Source organism: Patiria miniata, unplaced genomic scaffold, assembly GCF_015706575.1.
Source record: "Patiria miniata isolate m_02_andy unplaced genomic scaffold, ASM1570657v1 HiC_scaffold_7, whole genome shotgun sequence".
Lineage (NCBI taxonomy): Eukaryota > Metazoa > Echinodermata > Asteroidea > Valvatida > Asterinidae > Patiria > Patiria miniata.
This window is the reverse complement of record NW_024037074.1, coordinates 24,874,659-24,893,731: the sequence shown is the minus strand read 5'-3', so window position 1 is coordinate 24,893,731 and position 19,073 is coordinate 24,874,659. Positions and strand designations below refer to the sequence as shown.

Below are 19,073 nucleotides of genomic sequence, written 5' to 3'. Positions count from 1 at the left end.
TGATCAAGCCCCGTTCAGCCCCATGCAAGCCAATGATTGGTCAAAATAGTAACAGTCCTGCAGTAGCTTGTAACAATAGAGCACTGCACATGCGCTCAAGCCCCATCGCGTGAGACTGATGCGCGCGTACGCAACACAGTTGCTAGGGATGCGTGCGTGCGCGCGCGTAAGGAAGTTTTGAAACGACATCGTACAGCAGTGCAGTATATACTGAGGATGTTTACGACGAAAGCGTAGATCTACGATTTATTTTCTTTGAACACTTCACCCACCGACATATTTACCTTTCCTAAACCAAGCATCTTTTTAATTCCGGACACAAGGAATGTGTAAACGAGATTTCAGCTTCCTCCATCAGGTAAAGATATGAAAACGTTGTTGTAATTTGTTTCGTTACGGCAGCTGTTTCTGTTGAGATTACGTCGTTATAGCTGTTAAGCTAAATATGGCCCATGAACATAAACACAAAAAAGTCTGGAAATATCGCCGGAAAAAAGTCACAAAATTGGAGCATTTTAACTGTTTATTTCGTTAAAAAGGTATTTATTAATGGGAATAACAGTGTGAGGATCCGGTCTTCACTGCGTGATAATGACCGGGTGTGGGGGTGACCGCTGTTTTTGTAAATATGGTAAGGTCGAGCGTCCTTATTCAGTTACTGGGCGCGCCTCGGCCCGCCGCGGCCCTTTGCGGCGGTTTTTTTTTACCCTCCCGAGTTCTCAGTGAGCCCGGCGCAGTGCGGCGCAGTGGACCCAGCCACAGCTCATTACCGATCGGCTATTGTGTTGGCATCATTGTTATGTTAATTGGGCACTCTACCAGCTAGCCGCTCGGCTCGCTGCGGCAGGCTGTGAAGATTAGTTGTCAGTGCGCCCCGGTAGCCCGAGAAGATTATCTCGTTTAACAACAAAGGCGATTAACTCCCCACGAACAAAAGCAATTGACCCCTTCTATTATACTGGAGTTTCAAAGCAGCACGTCTAAAGCCAGAAATGGTACCTTTCTTTCAGGATTGGTGTATTAAACTCCCCCCGAACAAAAGCAGTTCACCCCTTCAATTCAACAGGTACAAGTGGAGTTTCAAAGCAGTACATGTTCATGTAAAAACTAGAATTGGTACCTTTTCTTTCACGATTGAAAAAAAGTGTAGGCCTACATGTACAAACTTGGTGAAAAGATGCGTAGGTGACATAGGTCTAGTGTATGTTTTCAGAAACATAAAGTTTTATCTCAAAAACTGGGAGGATGGATGCTCGGAATAAAATAATGCCATCTTGCGGGACGAATTTAATAAGTCTAGTAAATATTGGGGAGGCTGCACGCACGAAATAAATGGAATAATGGGATCGGGTGGGGCGAATAAAACCCGTCAATATTTTTGGGAGCTGGATGCTCGGAATAAAATAATGCCATCTTGCGGGACGAATTTAATAAGTCTAGTAAATATTGGGGAGGCTGCACGCACGAAATAAAAGGAATAATGGGATCGGGTGGGGCGAATAAAACCCGTCAATATTTTTGGGAGCTGGATGCTCGGAATAAAATAATGCCATCTTGCGGGACGAACTTAATAAGTCTAGTAAATATTGGGGAGGCTGCACGCACGAAATAAAAAGAATAATATGGGATCGGGTGGGGCGAATAAAACCTGTCAATATTTTTGGGAGCTGGATGCTCGGAATAAAATAATGCCATCTTGCGGGACGAATTTAATAAGTCTAGTAAATATTGGGGAGGCTGCACGCACGAAATAAAAAGAATAATGGGATCGGGTGGGGCGAATAAAACCCGTCAATATTTTTGGGAGCTGGATGCTCGGAATAAAATAATGCCATCTTGCGGGACGAATTTAATCAGTCCAGTAAATATTGGGGAGGCAGCACGCACGAAATAAAAGGAATAATGGGATCGGGTGGGGCGAATAAAACCCGTCAATATTTTGGGAGCTGGATGCTCGGAATAAAATAATGCCATCTTGCGGGACGAATTTAATAAGTCCAGTAAATATTGGGGAGGCTGCACGCACGAAATAAATGGAATAATGGGATCGGGTGGGGCGAATAAAACCCGTCAATATTTTTGGGAGCTGGATGCTCGGAATAAAATAATGCCATCTTGCGGGACGAACTTAATAAGTCTAGTAAATATTGGGGAGGCTGCACGCACGAAATAAAAAGAATAATATGGGATCGGGTGGGGCGAATAAAACCCGTCAATATTTTGCCGAGGCTGAATTAAAAAGATTTCTTAATTCCAAATAATTTTTTTTCCAGGAATCGGACTTCATGATCTCACTAATTATATAAAAGAAATCAATAACATAGAGATAAGTTGCATTATTCAATATTTTTTCTGTACTTTATTATTTGCTTCTCTTACCATTCCTTCTATACGATTTTAATAGTAGTTGTGTGTATTTTTGACTACAGTATTACAATTACAACATTATTACAGTTACAATTACTTCATGAGACACTAGCTCGCTGTGATAAAATTAACTTAAGAAAACTACAGCCCTAGTTTTGTGGCAAGTTTTCTACATTTCCCGTTGACGGCGTCAGTGACCAATTTTCTGTATGCATCACTCTCTGTCGCTCCAGGGAACTCTTTCCCTGCCTGCGCTAGTATCGCCTGAAAAACCATTTGGTGTTTTAGTGGACTCTTCTTGATAACGACCCCCCCTTTGCAGACTACTTCCCCCCCATGATAATTGCTTCGGGCCAGATCCCCCTCAGAAAACAAGACCGATAATAACTTTAGTACTAACTCCTTGGGGCCGGACACTTTCGAATGCACATCTACATAGGCTGATCTATTAATGAGACAAGTGGACACCCCATCCAAACCGATGACTACTTCCTCATCATCTTCATCGGTGTCAAGAGACCGCTTCGTACCTATAAAAAAAATAATGAAGTTTAAAATCTGCAATACAATGGCATTTGGAAGAATTCTGGCGTATACATAAAATATTTAACAATTACAACAGTAAGCATAATAGCACACGAATAGCTATGAATGGGATTTTATTCTGAACGCATTCTGCAAGCCCTGTTCTTTTCCGGTAAAAAAGTCATGTATACACTAAAAGTTTTCAAACATGTTTTGACTTCCGTTTCAATGAACATTCAATTGCTGTAGAATTTGGGCAGTCATCTGGTCAGGACTTCATTTACACATGGCATGATTTCTCGCTTGACAAAATACAAGTATGAAAAAATATGCAATGGGCATTGCTGCATATATCGTGGTGTGCGATGTTTAAAAGGAGATTTACCGACCATACAAGTAAATATCGGTCCATGCAAGTGCAGATAACAAGCCTCGTTTTGCTGATTTTCAATTTCAAATGTAAAACAAAATGCTACAAAGTGTAGCAATTGTCTTGACTTACCTCCATTAATTTCAACAATCTTTGCTTTATACAAGCCCGATTTGTATGCCACCTTGACTTCCATACCGGGGTGTAGAGGCCCCTTGGTCTTGATTCGACCCGTCGACACTTCTTCCTGCCTTCCTGCCCATTTGGTAGTAAGCCATTCAATCTTCATGATGCAGTAGGTTTTGGACTAAAATCGAAGGGAACTTCTCTCGACTCGTCGCTTGATTAAAATGACGTTCTGACCCGAAAAGCAGTTTTCGAAGACCTGAGCCACTGATGTGTGAAGGGACGCCAAACTTCATGTTCCCTTTTGTGTCTCCCGCAAGCTGCAGCGGCACCCGAGCTTTACCGCGGTACATTGTGTGAATCTTCACTAGTACACCGATTTACTGCTAGAAGTCAACATCCCACTTGATCCCTTTGAGTTAACCGAACCGCGAGTAGCGACGCGCTTGGTAAACGGTGGTTAGAACTCTATCCTTTGTTGGATCCCTTTTTAGCTTTTGTTCAGCTAGGCCCAGAGCGTGTTTGGAGAAAGTTGGTACAAATCTGATTGGAGCATTTGGAAACCATTCAGGGATACCAAAGCAAACGGGCAAATAACATTATTTTGCGTTCGACTTACTATGAGTACAGACATGGCCCTCGGTTCCCTCGAAAATGACAAAAAATATATGAACTGGCTCCTGGAAAGCCCCAAAAGACAAAAAACTGTGGCGAAACGTGATGCCAAGGACCAGAGTACTCGTTGTCGGGGACGTCCATCTGTCGCTGAGACATTCCCCACAATCGTGGAAACAGCTCGTAATTTTGTTGAGGGCAACGGGTTCCGCGCTCACAAGCGGCGTCAAGAGGAGGTCGGAACATGTGGCTCAACCATATCCCAGATTAAAGAACACCTGTTCCACGCTGTCCCGGAGTTAAAGGAAAAACGGCCAAATCTAGGTACGATTTCGATGTTTTTATAAATAATACTTAATGTTTTTTTTAACAACCCTTGCCGGTAATGCTTCCTTGTCGCTCTCTACCCCCTGGCCGGGTGAATATTTACTATAAATTTACCCTTGGTTCCGACTGCATATTTTAGAAGAAGAAAGTTTGAGTTTGAGTTCGTTGCTTTCGACGCAAAACTTCTACATTCATATCTTTCAAAACCGAGCATGACGAGTCTGTAGGCCCTATAACAACTTCAATTTAGTCATCTTAGGCAAAATAAAAAAAACAACATGTTTAGCGTCCTGCCTCTTTGACAAAAAGGAAGGAGGAGGCCCTTTTTTTTTTTTTTTTTTTTTCAAAATGGCCGCCCGACACATTTTTCAAGACAACGCGGCTGGGCTATTTTTCAAGATGGTTACCAGCTTTTTTCAAAATGGCCGCCACTTGGACTCAAGAAAATGACATATTGGCTTCTTATGGGCAAGATGCAACAGAAAATGAGACCAAAATGATGTAACTATGCAGAACCGAACATCTTTTCTGCGCAGAAATCGTTAAAATTTATCAATTTTTGTCTTTTAAAAAAAAAAAAAAAAAAAAAAAAAAAAGGAGGCGGCCTCTAAAAAGGAAGCGGGCGGGGACGCTAAACATGTTTTTTTTTTTACTTCGCCTTACATTTTCCCCATCATAATACACATTTTTTATTGTTATCAAGTACCACATTTTATTTTTGTCAAATAACAGGAGATCGCACTGTCGCTCGTTGGATGCAGCCCCCACACAAGAACTACCGGAGTTCCAAGCGTTACAAGGGGTTCATCGACGCACGGGTCCCCGCCAAGGAAAATTCCATCCGAAAGGAGAATTCGAACAGCCACTTCTACTCGGCACGGGTGAGATACGTGATGGAGTTTGCCTCCATGTTCGGTGAATCTGCTCTTGTCTTCTCTGTGGATAACAAGAATAAGATTCTCCTCGGCGACCAGGTGGCTGCAGTGAGCCGGCGCATCCAAATAAACAGATTCTTCCCGGTAGAGGATTCCCCCAACCTGGCCGACCACGACTTCCCAACGCCAGGTTACTACATCGTCCCCTGCGGCTACCTCCAGATGGTTACATCAGTCCGTCCATCTTCGCTGACCAAAGACGACCTTGGGCGAGACCACTATGAGTGAGTTGGCTATAAATTTCAGTTAATTTATTTAAAACGAAGGGAAAGTAATTATTAACGAAGAATAATATAATTAGAATTTCCTTCAAGTTGATAAATTTATTGTAATAAATCATTATAAAATCCATTCATATAATTTTCTTATTCTGGGGCGCAAAGTTCATTGTGCACATCGAAAAATATCAGAAAATGATGCCAAAATAGAATGGTTAAACCTGCTTTAGCACAGCACTAAAGGCTAAAAATCAAGGGACTGCGCCAGGCACATCAACAATATAGTCAATATATATATATATATATATTTTTCCACTTCTCAGGCTGCCCAAAAGATGGAAGGCCACAGTAGTAAACAGGAGTCCACAAAACCCGTGCCATGTGTCGACCCACGCCAATGACATCCTGAACCACCTGAAGGTCGAAGAAGAGGTAGCAAAGGGGCGTTCATTGCTTGTACTGATTGCAGATGGCGGCCCGGATTATAATGTTAACCATGTGGTTAACGAAATGTACTATGGCCGCCTCTTCAAACAGTGCAAGCTGGACGCCCTAATTGTAACCTCCTACTGTCCCGGCCACTCAGCACTTCACCCAGTGGAGCGGCTGTGGGCCCCGTGCACCCGAGCGTTGACGTCGACGTCGGTACCTGCAGCTCTCCCTGGGGAACTACCGCCAGCCCGGCAGACCGACCTCAACCCAGAAGAGAGATGGGAGAAAGACCAGGACGTCTTCAATACAGCCATGGACCGGGTGAAGCACTATTGGAAAGACCTGTCCTACGCTGGACATCCAGTCACCACTATATCAACCCCAAGCTGCTCAAGCGATGCTCCCTACGACGACTTCGAGCGCGTACACACTGCAGTATCATCATCTGCAACTAGGCTGAGGGAGGACAGGGCAGTGTTCGATGAATACAAGTTCGTCATCAGACACATGGATCGGCGCATTGGCATGGCGATTTTTGCTAAATGTGCCGATCCAGAGTGTCAACACTGCTCATCCAACCCCCCAGTTAACGATGATATGCTGCAGTGTGCGCGCACTTTCCCCACGCCAATTCCCTCAAGGGACCACCCAGGCCATTTCCTAACATTCATAGAGGCCCTCCAGCGCCGTCGAGATCCCCCATGTCAGCACATGCCACTTTTCCAGCAAAAGTCATTTGGACGCTGCATGGTGGAGGGGTGCAAGTATGTCTTCACCAGTAAATAAGACGTGGCTGATCACCGGAAAAAGGCTCACCGATAAACTAACTAATTATCATAGCGCTGATGTCAAGTATATTGCTTCACTTCAAATCTGTTAAAGTCTGTATACGGTTTGATCATATATTTTTTAGTGCAATATCTACCGTTATCATTGACACTGTATGCCTACATGTACATTGTGCATAAAATCAATGAACTATCTCAGTTCCACCTATCGCCAATCCAGTCGACAATATGCCTATGTACTGATGATGTCACACTGTAACATTTGCACTTTCCTATGGAGCCAGTATACACTTATTTTAAATATATTTTGTGCAAATAATTATGGCCGTCAATAATCCTCGCCATGCACCACTGGGTCTGTAATTCAAATGAGAGTTAGACAAAAGAATTTATAAACGGAATATTTTTTTTTGAGAAAAAGCAGATAATTGTTTTGTAGGCCTATTGTTATTGAAAATAAAGCAGACTTTATGTTTACTGAAGAACATGTGTCACGGTATCCTTGTATTTAATGAGATAGCAACCCCGATGTAAATTGATTTTTTTGGGGGGGGGGGGCGGGGTGTCATCAAAATGAAAATTAGAAAAGTCTATTACGCCAAAAAAAAATGTAAGGCTGAAAATTTAAAATTAACAAAAATCATGACCTTTTAAGGGAATTGCGATATTATCTTTCAGATGCATTTATAATAAGCTAAGGGATGTAGTTTAATATGTACGTACGTAGGGCCTTCCTTGTTGCTCGAGAGTTGAGAAGTTTTCTTTGCCGCCATCATGCAATATTGTCGAATAGCACGCAATAGCAGTGAAAACTCTGCAAAATATGAGCTAAATCTATGTCCGATGATTCAAAGACATTGTTTTACTCCTGTTTGTACGAAAATATGCACCGGTTCTCGTACAAAAATCAATTTCGACGGAACAATTGCCATGGGCTGCGTACAAAACTTGCTGCACATGCGTAAAGGGAATTCCCCTTGGTGAGAAATGGCCTGTGTAATACAAAGGAACCAAGGGCACCAGCGTTCTGGTGCCTTTTGAACACGCTGGTATCCGACAGTAGCGTACATTCCGTGTATTGGGCAATCACATTGTGAGTGCGTGCGGCGTGTGTACTGGTCGATCTTCGTCTGCACTGCAGGTTGGCCTTGTCTAGTCTAGACCCGTGAATGTGGCGGTATACACTGCAACGCGTACATCGTATTGAACAGCTTTCGATCGGCAAACATCGGCGGGAATAGAATTTTCGTTTGAGTCCGGAAATTTAACAAGCACTTTTATGACCAATACACGCACAAAACCTTATTCGCGAACTTTGAGTTGCGTAGGATCTGTCATTCCAAAGAAATTTCGAGTCTCAAACGGAAATTCTATTCCCGGCGATGCTGGCCGATCGAAAGCTGTTCAATGAGATGTACGCATGGCGGCGGATACCGCCACGTTCACGGGTCTAGGCCTTGTCATGTTTACAGTTTGAGAAGTTCGTCTCGTTTATGTTTCCACCGCGAATCGAGCCCAGAAATCAGTAGGATGTGCATTGGTCGGTTCATATTAAATCGTACCGTGTAAAATGAATTTGAAATGAAGCTCTTTGAAATCGTTTCATCGATTGAAAAATCGTTAAAATATGTTTATCCATATACTTTCATAATCGATTTTCACCATCCCAGTAGTTTTGTGCGGATGATCTAATTTCCTTGCCCGACTTTATATTTATATCCCATTTTAAACCGTCCCCGTTTAGTCTGACTGCGGAAAGTATTCATTGAGAGGTTTCCCGGTTGATACCCGGTTTAATACATAGGCATACGGCACCGTATTAAATTCCACCCTGGGAATTGGAACATAATCAAAATATATTTCTACCGAGAAAGAAAATAACGTTACAGCCTTCCTCCAAAAGTGATACAATGTATATCTTTGGCGATAAGAGATTGTCTGTGGAAGTTCTACTAGAAGCTGGCAAAATAATCCTGGCAACTATTGTGTCGGTGTATTTAAACTGCACCTTGCAAGACGGTGATTTGTTTGCATCATACAGCAAGAAATCAGTGTCGGCGCGCTGCGGCGGGCTGTGTGTATTAAGTGCGTTCAGCCGTGTCACCTATTGTTATTCATGTTTTCCACCTGCGCCGCACGGCGCCGTGCTATCGGCAGGCCGAGAGAAGCTGGAGTGCGGGCCAGTGCGGCGCAGTGGGAGCAGTGAAGCGGATCACGGCGCGCCGAGTAATTTTTTATGGACGCTCAGCCTAAACTGCACTGTGCGGTAGTAATTTATTGTTATATTGTCAACATTGCTTGAAATCATTTAAGTACTATACAACTGAATGCATTTTAACCTACGTTTGAATTTGTAATGATGTACATTATATTGTGTATTGTTTGTAGATTACCATGTTGATATTGCCTGCGCATATGCTGACCCTGTTCCCATCTACCCATTTGCGTTCCGGACACACGCCCATGAGATGAGTACTGTCATCAGTGGGTACCGCATACGTCATGGAGAATGGACAACACTTGGCAAGGGTAACCCAAAGTGGGCTCAGGTATTCAAATCTTTTATAATGTTCAGTATGTTAATCCGTTTCACTGTTGCACCATAAACCACCTGAGTCCTGCATAGTTTTATGGATTCTTTAGTGAATAAACACAGTTCAAATACAGTGTGCATAAATTACAGTTAATAGGTTTGTGGTAACACCTTGTGGATGATATCTCATTGAGTTGTGTCAATGTGTGTGGGTCCAACATATTATCTGACATTCTTTCACCCCAATTTTTTTTTTTGATTACAGAGGATAACAACAGAATCCAGTTACGTAATCCCCCAAAGTGTCTCTGTTTTCTTTATTTCTCAAAATGTAGAGTAGCCCCTTCAATGGGTCAATCGATTATTTCAGTTTTGTTGCTTCAAATAAAAAAATGCACAATAAACAAATAACTCTAAGTGATGTTTATCTGTTTGGCAAACTTTGAACCGATCCCACCTTACCACCAAAAACATCATTTTTACGTGTGTGTATTTGTGCGTTGCACTTGGCTTGCAGATGATACAAGAGATTAAAGCCTGATTAGGGAAAGCAGTATCAAATCACTCCTATTACCCGTCATTTGGGTTGGCTTTGTGCTTCCCTTCCTGTACCAGCAGGCATACTGTTGTGTTGTTTGCCTTGTCCTTCGGTGTCACATAAGGAAAACGCTATGGAGTTTGAGATTTCATTAGAAACAAAGGAGAACAAAAGAAGGGGAAACAAAGGTTTTCCCCACAACTATTTGTATGTAAGGCTGCGTGTGGACACAGTCAGTTTCATCAGGATATCTCAAGAGTTACTCGACATTCCGGTATCATTTTCAAACTTGGTTTGTGAGTTGATGTGGGGGTCCCCAGAAGCTTATTGGATTTTGATCCATATGTCGAAGGCCAAAATCGTTATGGTTTAAACAGTAGAAACCATTTCAGCAGAATACCTACAGAATTACTTAACATATCAACTTCAAATATGGTACGGGTATGTAGGTTGGTCTTTATGTTTATGTGCCGTATAATATTGGGATGGAGGTTTAAGGCCAAAGGTCAAATTTATGATGTGTTTTTAATCAGACTTATAATAGGTAATGCTTTTTAAATCGCAATGTTAACTTGTGTGGTTATATCCCTCGTACATATCAGCTCCAACCCTTTCCCTGTTTCCTTTCTCCCTGCTCATATCCCCCTGGCTTTCTTATATCCCCCCCCCCCCCCCCCCGGCTTGCCATTGTTCCCTTCCCCTTCCCACTATACATGTACGTGTGCAGAACGAGGAGACAAGTTTCATGTTTTTACATGATGAGAATAAATAAATTGAATTGAATTGAATTGGGGTTAAGATAATGGAAATTGCTTTCTAAGCATATTCAGAAAGTTGCCAAATCCACTTGTGTAGCACAGTCGTAAGATTTGAAATGGGCTCAGTGGGGCATGTGTTTCAACACATGCTTGTTTTCCTAAGGAAGTGTGACAATGTCACTTGATCACGTAATACCACATTGCACACATTCAGTTAGCCTTGACCAAGGCTATCAGCTTGTTCCCATATGAGCTTGTTCCCGCTACCGCACACCGCGCGCGCAGCGACACAATGTTGTACTATACCGTTAGCCCCAACGACCCTTGCGTGTGCTTTGTGTGCATGTACATGTTGTACTTACGCCCCACACACACTTCCGCAAACAGCCGTACAGTAAGGCGAGGCGGAAGATAGCCTTGACGCAACCGTGTATGCCGAATATGATAATTAGTACGCGCTATGGTAAATAGTCTTCTCTCATTGGATAACGGCTGACAAAAAAATGAATATTTATTGCATTGCATAATACGACCAAAGGTTTATAAACCAGACGGCCTGTGGTAACAATAATTATTGTAAAACACCCCCTTAAAATCTTAAATAATAGTAGAATAATATTTATAAAGTTACACATAGTTTGGGTCGAAAATGAAATGTAAAAGGATGAAAAATTAGACCTTCAAAAAACGGCAAACGGTACAAAACCGCACGCTGGCAAAAACGATGTCACCATGCACAGAGGCCACGTTTGGGCCGTCCACTGTAGGCACCGGCCTGACTGGCGCCATGCAGTAAGACACGCTGCGCTTTCACGTTCAGCGGCAAAAAAAACGCTCACACTATTGAGTATATCTACCGCTGACTTTTAGTTTTTTTAGGGGGGGGGGTATTTCTTCTAAGCTGTCAAGGGGATATGGGAAAAAAATATCTCTCCTTCAGCAAACTTATTCTGTAAGACTGATTTTAACTTGTATGAACAACTTATAAGTTGTATGTCGTATGTACGACTAATATATCGACAGGGTACGACATATTTCGACAGGGTACGACTAATATCATCGACAGGGTACGACATATATGTCGACAGAGTATGACATATCAAACATATGACATAATGTCGACAGGTGCCGGTACGACATATAAGTCGAGTCGACAGGGTACGATATATGTCGCATACGGCAAAGTCGTATATAAGTACGACTTAATATCTCGTGTGTACAAAATATGATTTGTAACTCGTATGTTTGACTTGTTTGTCGATTATGTCATACGACTTGTATCTCGTGCGATTTACATCTACGACTTACATGTCGTACGTACGTCGTAGGTACGACATATACGATTCATACGTACGCGTTAAAATACATGTGTCGTACGTATGAGATGCAATTTGCACATGGTACGAATTCAGGGAGAGTTTTTTTTTCACCATGTACCTGACAGTTTCGTATATTTCGATCCCAAAGTCAATAGCTCGTTTCTTGCAGTTAATTCATACGGGTGCTTATAGATACGGGTTAACCTGCATTCGATTAAATGGGTATGATTTGACCTGGGTCCGAGTTGACCTGTTCCCTACATTCGCTGTCAGAATAGCACGGGCAGGTAGCGGCGTGATAATGTACGTTGTTGCACCGACAAAACGTCGGCGGACTGTCCAATTCGCAATACATTGGAAATAGTATCATTTTGAACAATTGTTCACTCATATAGCGGCATGTTTCATTTGTTTGTAATAAAACTGGAGAAATGGTTTAAAATGGGATTGAAATACCTGGACATACCGCGGTTTGAGCGAACATACATGTACGTGGTGTATACAGTAATTTGCGGGTCATGAATATGTATGTCGCGGGTCAAAGTTTACGGGCTTTGATTGGATATCGTGTAATATATGCGCATCAGAAATTTTCGGCCGATTTCGGTCGAAACTATAAAGAAACACATAAGGAATTCGCCACGGTTGCGTCAAGGCTATCTTGCGCTTCGACTTATTGTACGGCTGTTTGCGGAAGTGTGTGTGGGGCGTACGTACATGCACACAAAGCACACGCAAGGGTCGTTGAGGCTAACGGTATATTACAACTAGTGATTGTGTCGCGGCGCGTGCGGTAGCGGGAACAAGCTCGTATGGGAACAAGCTGATAGCCTTGGTCAAGGCTAACATTCAGTAAGAATTTGGCAGTGTGTCCAGATAACTCCACAGTGTGGTTAGAACACAGTTTGCACACATGCAGCCATAATTGGATCGTGAGAGTGAATCAGCACAATGTAATTAACCGACCTTTGGCTGTCATAACTTCGGCCCATTTTGTAGAGCTTCTAAACAGTTGTATCCTTCAGCAAAATAATTGAGAGTTAGTCATAACAAATGCATGAACATCACTTGACATTTTGTTTAAGGTGTTTTTTTATTCCCTCTTGGGAAAAATGTTCTGTGCTGAACACATTTTTGTCAAGCAGCTTCATGCAGCTTGCCCCTGGCCATGTGTCCTTGCCTCATTTGAATGGATATTCCTAAAGTTATCTTATGATCTACATGTATGCAGGCATTCTATCCAATGGATCGTATCTATGAAATCAAAGATGGAGATATCCTGGCAGCACGCTGTACTTATAACTCCCAGTCAAGACACTCAATCACATATGCTGGGTAAGTTATATGCAAAGGCTACTCAGTGAAATTGTGGAAAATATCTGTTATGTCATGTATGTTGAATTCATTTAGATTCTGCAGGGTCCTAACCAAATTTCTGAAAGGGGTCAACATTAATGTTCATACTAATATTTCTGCCCTTGTCCTTTGTGTATGTGTGGGCTACCGGTAGCTGTCACCCCGTTATGGGGAAGTTTTTTATTGTTAGACAAATTAGGACCGAGTTATGCAGAATTTCTGCTGTCCCCGTTGGGCTTGGGCGAATCCAGCATTTTTTTTAATCAATTCTGATTCCGTCTGGGAATTGCGATTCCATGCAGGAATTGATTCCATAATTTTTTGCAAAAAAAAAAAATAATAATCAAATAAATCAACCCCCCACCCCAAAAAACACCCAAAGAACAACAAAACAAGCAGAAAAATTAAAACCAAAACCACTAATAACAAGGTCATTATGGTTTGTAATCGCTCTCTTAGATGGTCATTTGTTTGCAAATATAAAAGTCACGTTTTGGGCAGGGGTCACAACAAAATAAAATTTTCCGTTTTTGACATTTTTTTTTGTATTCTTCCCCTGCGGAAAACACGCAAGATCAAAATCAGAGCTTACCCAAGTTCGGCGCTTTGAACCAAAACATTTGAAAATAATGTGGAAAGTACACTGAAAAACTGGCATTTTCCATCGAAATGGATGCTAAGCATAATACTGTTGTTTTCTCTTAGTTCCATATACTTTTTCATGTATGATCAACACTTTATTTGGCTGCGTAATAATCGTATCAAAATACACAGAACTTCTCCACGTGCTTTCATTTCTGATGCATAGCGTACTCACCCCCGGGTTCGCTGGTAAACGATCAACCACTACATTGGAGATTGATCACCAAGTACCAGCCACTTCACTTCATTAATAAAAACATGATTTTCTGTTTTGAGATACGCATATATGCGTATGGATCCTGGAAACTTTTGATGACGAGGCGACACGACTCTGCCACTGTTGAACGTTAGGATGTAGCTTCAGAAGTTGGGACATTGCCATGCAACTTTTTCTTGGATCCTCTGATTTCCTCATTTTTAACTTCTCATGAAAGCCATTACAAATTGAAAAACACTGTACAAAGCCTTATGTGGTTTGGAGTTTCCTCATTTTTTCTAAATTCCAAGTTGCATGCCTGGCTACATCAGAGAATCGATTCCTCAAAAAGTGGAATTGCAATTCTGATTCAGAATTTGTAATTGATCAGTGCTGTAGGTCTCGAGACCGATCTCGGTCTCAAGACCGGTCCCAGTCTCGGTCTCAGGAGCTGTGGTTTCGGTCTTGGTCTCGGTCTTGGTCCCCTTTGGTCTCGATATTTTGGCTGGTCTCAAGTCCAGACTGGCAATATGAAGCATTTATGTACAGATCGATCAATTACTTTGTGTTCACTTTGTTCAGAACCGTTGAAGGTTTCAAACATTTGCTAGCCCGTCATGTTGTCAACCTTGTTAATGAATCGTTATATATCGTGGTTGGTTCGGACTGCATGTTGGAAAGTCCCAAAGTACATGTGAAGCTGCAGCTGCAGCTGCAGCTGCAATAAAGGCCCACCATTTTCGGGGATTGTGTAGTTTAGCCCACCCATGTGGGCATATTCAATTGTATTTTTTTTATTCTTAAAATGAATGAGGTGCTCCCAATTAGTGACATTTTTGTCTATTGCGATTTGTGCTGTTGGGCGTTTTCTCAGAAATTGAAACTAAATTAAATTTTTTCGGGGAAAAGTTTTTTATGTGATGTAATACAAATGATTTTTGTTCACTACAGTGTTGCTAGTAAGGAAAGATCAAAATGTCACACACATGGCAACAGAAAGTAAAACTACAGCAGAGGGTGTACCGGTACATTGCATTCTGTAAAATCACATCTCAGTTACTTGTGCAGTACTGATCCTAACAGATTCCCAACAAACCCTGGAGTTGGAGTTTGGCTGGTTGGGGATCGTTTGGGTTAAATGGTATATACCCACAGCAAGTCATTTTAACATTTCAATTTGCGTCCAAAACCAACGTTCGGATAAAATTTCTAAACTGAGACAAACACGAACTGCACCTGAGCCTAACCTATATGGGTTTTTTTTCCCTCTAAAATTTTCGATTTTAGGCAGTCATTTTGCCACTTTGTTTTACATGTAAAATGCAAGTGCTATTGTGTGTCTTTGTTTTTAAGGCAGAGAGAAAGATTCATTTTCTAGGGGGAAAGAGGTTTTTTGTTAAAGTTTTCCTTATATATGTTTTAACTTGTAACTAATTGCCAAGTAAAAAAATGTATTTATTATTCATTACAAGGGATCTTCTGTGAACAAAATCCAACCTAAATGCTTTGATTGTATGGAATAACAGCACAGGGTTGACAGAAGACCCCCTCCAATTGTGACATGAGTTACCATGGAATTACCCAAATATCAGGAAAGTGTATTCAGTCACATGTCATTCAGTGTAGTCAACCATCCTAACATTTGTTTACACTTTGAAAACACTAAACAAAACTGAAAATTAAAAAGTGTCATTTTTTCCCCCCGCAGCGGAAGTTCCCATGATGAGATGTGTAACTTCTACATGATGTACTACACAGATGCTTTTGAAGGAGAAACATACAAGATGTGCTGGTCGGAAGGTAGTCAACAGCTCTTCCAGTACATTCCTCCAGGTAGGATATACATATACAGGGGTGACTATCGATATACAGGGCTGACTAGCTACAACAGTGATACAATCGTGGTGTTTAAGAGAACTATTGTGAAATGGCTGGATTTTACTTCCAAAGTAGTCAATGGTGCCGAGAAGCTGGTAACTAGGCAAAATCAAGAATATAATGACACGTTCCATGGTAAAGCACATTGTTCTTCAAAGTTCAGGGAATAAGTTCAAGCATTCACAAATTCCTGTGCTTTTTGATGATGGATTGTTGATATTCAGCATAACAGATATTCGATTCTCCTAGGGAAGGCTTCAAGAGCTGATGGGATCGGTAACAATTTGTTCGCAACTTGTTTGTACTCGAGTGCTTCTCATGTACTTTTTTTTTTATCGTACTCGTACTCGTATGTCAAAGTACTCCTACTCAAAATGACGGTACTTGTACTCGGGCAGCAAAGTACTTGTACTCGATTATCAAAGTACTCGTACTCGAATAGCAGTACTCGAAAAAAAAATGGTATAGCTTGACTTACCACGGCCTTATTTTATCGATGCTTTCATTTTAAATGGTTGATTGGCTTGCAGAGAAATCAAAGTTTCCTGGTGTTCCTCTGTGCACGTCTGGACAAACACATTTAACAGCTAGCCATGAGTGGGTCTGTATATCGATCTGACTGGGCCTGAGCCAGCTACGCACCATGAACCATTTGCCGTACTGATACTCGTACTCGGAATACACATACTCGTACTTTTAATCGGAATACAAGTACTCATACTCGGAAGTACAAGTATTCGTACTTGGAGACCTGTACTTGTACTCGGAAGTACGAGTACTCGTACTGGTACTCGTACTCGGAAACCTAAGTACTCGGCAGTACTCGGCAGTACTTGGAAAAAGTACTCGACTACAACACTGACAATCAAAGTATTTTCCCATTTTGTGCAGGATATCTAACGATTCCATCAAATGCTGTAACCTTGCTGGGGAATGCACATACATGTTTATTCATCAGCCGACTGTTTTCTTCTTTGCATCCATGGACCCATTGGTTTGACTTCACTCAGTATCATCATCATTTAAAGAAAGACTTGTCTGTTGTTGTTTTTTTTTTTTCTCTAGTGAGGGTCATCTAAAGCACTAATGGCATGTAGTTTGACCATCAATATAGGTTTTATCTCCACAAATACTGTGTTACCCGGAGTACGAAGCCCTCCCTGGGTCAATTTTGTTTTGTTTTATTATGTTTTTTTTAATACACATCTAAGACAATGTTTCCCCTACCCATTCAAATATGTGGCGGTCCGCCTCGCAAATTTCAGAGCCTACCTCAAGCTTTTCTGCCTGTATGGCTGCCTCACACATAATATTTTTTTAAATACATTAAAAATATAATAAGTCAATGTATTTTACCAAACATATTTATTTTTGGGTACAGAAATCAGAAATTTCAGTTCAGATATATTCTATTTGCTCTTTCAAACTCCAAAGTTGTCAACGAAAAGATTACAAAGCTTCAGCGTACAACGCAGTGCACGCATGAATGTGTATGAATGATCTGGGGCCTTTGGTGTTATTTTAGGCGTTACCCATGTACATGAGTCTAGGAACAAGACTAGATTCCCCTACGATTGACGAACTGATAATTGTCCCTGCTATGGATACTTTGTGTGTGTCGTAATGTGGTGCACCATCCCGGAGTGCTGCGCACATTTTGGTGTATTCACGAAGGGTCCATTAGTCACTGTCATGTCATGTGATAGTAATCACCCAATTTACCTAAGTGCCCAGCTAGCGGCCATAAATGGGTCCCCTGGCGATGAAAATAAAACTGGCCCTAAAATTTTGGATAATTTGTTTTCAATAACCATTTCCCAATATGGTATAGAGAGTTCTTAAATATGAACGAGGAATATTAAAACCAACCCCCAAAAGCCTTACAATGCACCCTAAAAATGGGCACCTAATGCTTATTTCTTTGCGTATTGCCCGTTATTGAAGAGCCCCCCCCCCCCCCCCCCCCCCACTATTTTACGGAGGCCAAGTGTCCAGTGAAAAAAAAACGTGTCAGCATTTCAGCACGGTGGGAAAAAAAAGTGCCCCTTTTTGGTGATGCCCCCCCCCCCCCCCCCCCCCCCAGTTTGAAAACTGTTCAGCTGCATATAAACAACAAATACATACCTTGGAGATGTGTTAGAGGTATATGCGTGTACCTTGAAATCAATATCTGCTATAACTGTGGAAGGAAGGATTAACGTTCTGGGTAGAAGTTATTGAGAAAAAAAGTGCAGAATGATTCAAAACTTGATAACATTTCCTGATGTATTACAGGTAAATTGTCCTTTTTTCTCTACATGTCCTGTTTTTCAAATAAATGTATACAGGGTCAGACATTGCTCCCTCAAAGCCACCTAGAGTGAGTACTGATGCAGGCAAAGAGGAACCTGATCGCTATGACCTCAACCCAGACCTCTATGGAAACCAACATGATAACGATGAGGTCGATAATTACAAGCATGATTGGTATGGGGGTAACATAGATGATGATGATGATGATGATGATGATGATGATAACAAGTACAACACCATGAACAAATTCTTGGACAAACATGGCAAGCAAGAAACCCAAGGTACAGATACAGAGGGTGGAGGTAAGGACAGAAAGGAAGAAACAAGCACCAAACCTGGCATTGTGAAGACATCAGAAGAGGAGGGAAGATCAACTGAAAAGATCAATACTGATGGCAATGACAAGAAAGACAAAGACAAGGAATCCTCTGAAAGTAAGTGTTTCAGGGATTCATCACGTGGATGTTAAGGGAGTTCTGTCAAGTGGCATTCATGAGGGAGGGGGGGGGGGAGAAATCTGAAGCAATCTTGTCATTCTACTATTTCCTGTTTTCATACCAGATGACAAAATGCAGATTGTCAATCAACTGTATTCTAATTGAATCATACTCGGAAAGATCATAGATATTGATAACGGCAAACTCTACTAACTGCACAAACTGACTTTATCACCATGCTGCTTGTTTTTATTTCCTATATCCTTTAGACAAAATTGGAGAACATATTTTTTTAACTTTGTGGCTCGCTTCATTTCATAAAAATAACATAGAGATAAAGTACACGTTATTGACAAGTAACGGAAAATTTCACGCAATTTGCACACTCTATTCCCAAGTTATGTCTATTTTGATAAAAAGA

At 41.5% G+C, this 19,073-nt stretch overlaps 1 protein-coding gene across 1 annotated transcript in view; it reads left to right on the top strand.

Annotated features, from left to right (window-relative positions):
* LOC119744503 (peptidyl-glycine alpha-amidating monooxygenase B-like) overlaps positions 1-19,073 on the top strand; it is a 50,164-nt gene that overhangs the window by 19,657 nt on the left and 11,434 nt on the right. The window contains exons 9-12 of the mRNA XM_038220447.1: positions 9,092-9,252; positions 13,083-13,186; positions 15,754-15,878; positions 18,251-18,649. Of these exons, the coding sequence (XP_038076375.1) occupies positions 9,092-9,252; positions 13,083-13,186; positions 15,754-15,878; positions 18,251-18,649 (789 nt within the window). The remainder of the gene's footprint in view (positions 1-9,091; positions 9,253-13,082; positions 13,187-15,753; positions 15,879-18,250; positions 18,650-19,073) is intronic.